This window comes from Austrofundulus limnaeus, unplaced genomic scaffold (genome assembly GCF_001266775.1).
Source record: "Austrofundulus limnaeus strain Quisiro unplaced genomic scaffold, Austrofundulus_limnaeus-1.0 Scaffold101, whole genome shotgun sequence".
Classification (NCBI taxonomy): Eukaryota; Metazoa; Chordata; class Actinopteri; order Cyprinodontiformes; family Rivulidae; genus Austrofundulus; species Austrofundulus limnaeus.
In genome coordinates, this window is record NW_013952503.1 from 407,651 (window position 1) to 409,893 (window position 2,243).

Here is a 2,243-nt window from a genome sequence, read left to right on the forward strand (position 1 = left end):
TAATAAATAATAATAATATAACTAAGGTCAATTTCATATTTATTTTTGTAGATGTAATATTTTTAATTTATCTGTGTCTTCAATTTATCTATAAACTAATAACGTCATGAGGAGCTTAGCACTCGATCAGGAGGCACAAACCTGTTTGTTCCTGTTTAGAGACAAAGAAAAAAAATCTTCATCCATCCAGTTTAATTCTGATTTTTTTTTTTTTACAAAAAAGCACCTGTGCATAAATCAAAACTGAAAACACCCCTCTAATCTATAACTAAATCTTCCATTTATAAATAATGTTAATATTCCACCTTGAACACTAGTGGCCAGTGGTAACTTCTGCCATCTAGTGGTTATTGCATGGATTGCAAAAAGAGGCATTAAAGTGCTTGTAAATTCTGCCTGAACCCATAACCTGCAGTTACAGCCCATGCTACTGTTTTCTTCAACGTTAGTATATTACAACACACAGAGTCTTTTGGGTCATAAAGCCTAGCGAGTCTCTATGCGCCCACCGTGACTGGAGAACATCATTTTGCTGGCTCTCAGCAGCCTTCGGCCCTCCTCGTAGTCATCTTGGTCCACGCTGATTAGAAGGCGGACGCCCTCCGAGCCTGCAGCCATCCTCAGGGAGTCAGTGATAAAAACTCCCTTTAGGGCCTCCAGAAGCGCTCCGCTCAGGTAGTCACCCCAGAAGGCCTCGAGGTTGTCCAGCTCTGTGAACTTGATGTCGCAGACGATGGAGCCCAGGTCTCTGGTGCGCAGCAGCGAGCTGGCTCGACTGAACAACTCGAACTGTCGCTCCAGCGGCTGCCGCTTGTCTGAGGAGACGCCATCGCGTAGTGCTGAGTCATGCTCCAGGTACTCGGCCCGGACTCGAAGGCGAATATCTGATAATGGTGGTAAGAGGGGGGAACACGGTGGGAAGAGAAAGTGAGGGGTAAGGAGGGCAATGATAAATGAGGGGAAGGAAAGGAGGACAGCAGAGGAAGAGAGTTTGAGGGGTCATGAAGTCAAAAGAAAGGAGAGAGAAAAATAAATATTAGAAAGCAAAGTTGAAATATATTTAATTCAGCTTACAAACATCAGTAAATTCTAGAGAGGTTGTAAGGGGCACACGCTGTAACCTAATGGGTTGTCTTCTAACGCGGTGGTTCCCAACCATGGTCCTTGAGGAACACCACCCTGCATGTTTTAGTTGTTTCCCTGCCTTAAAGATGTTTCAAAAGCTTACTAATCACCCATTCATACAAATCAGGTGTCAAACTGGGGAAACAAATACACAGGAGTGTTACTCGAGGCTCAGGGTTATGAACCATTGTTCTAACAAATTTAAATTTATTGGATCTTTTTTCAATATAAATCAGATCTGACCCTGAAAAAGTACTATTGTTACAGCAATGCAGAGTTAAGAAGGGCACTTGAACTAGAGCAACCAGTGTGACATTTTTGCTTCAAATACAGCCCATCTGTTTCTTTTTTATTATTATTTTGATGAAAATTAATTTGATAGTCGGAGCAATTAAAAAATACTCATCTGGTGCAGCAGTGTGGTTCCTTTTCTCGCTCAGGCAATTCTATGAATTTGAGTTTCATTGCCAGCTGTTAACAAAATGATCGTGTCAGAAGAAACTGCAGCATGACAACTTTCAGTATGACAACTTTTAAAAAGGTCCACATAAATTACAGCTCTGACGTTCATGTATGGATTTACTTGAAATGAACTTGACACCTTGAGAAAATATGATAAGAGCATCGAAAGTCACTCAGCACTGTCACTGGAAAAATGCTGTTTCTCTGAGCATGAAGTTTAAAACATCAAAATATACTCTGATCAAATTGTTTGGTGCTGGGGACATACTGATTGTTGACTTTTGAAGTAACAGGACTGATGGTCATGCAACAGCACAGTGAGAAAGATTAGGATACATACTGTACTGAGTAAGAGCAACGCTGACATCATCTCCCCTGTCATTTTTCCAGAGCTCCAAGTCGAAACAGCTGCTGACGATATTTGCTGCAACAAAAACTCTCCAATTCAAACCCTTTGAGACTTAAAGCAGTTCTTGCCAACATTCTCCTAGAAACATAACATTTAAGAGCAAGGAATTTAGTAATCAGTACTACAGTAATAGTAGTAATTAGTACTAAAATTTAGTTATCAGTTTTAGTCAAATGTAAATATGGAACTTAATAGCTTGTCCATTTTATTTTCTCATTCTTAAACCTTGAGCAAAAAATAATTAGAG

At 40.1% G+C, this 2,243-nt stretch overlaps 1 protein-coding gene across 1 annotated transcript in view; it reads right to left on the bottom strand.

The window, feature by feature from the left end:
* dedd1 (death effector domain-containing 1) overlaps window positions 1-2,243 on the bottom strand; it is a gene marked incomplete in the record, with an annotated part of 16,224 nt that overhangs the window by 1,356 nt on the left and 12,625 nt on the right. The window contains 1 exon segment of the mRNA XM_014013409.1: window positions 1-884. Coding sequence (XP_013868863.1) covers window positions 487-884 — 398 coding nt within the window.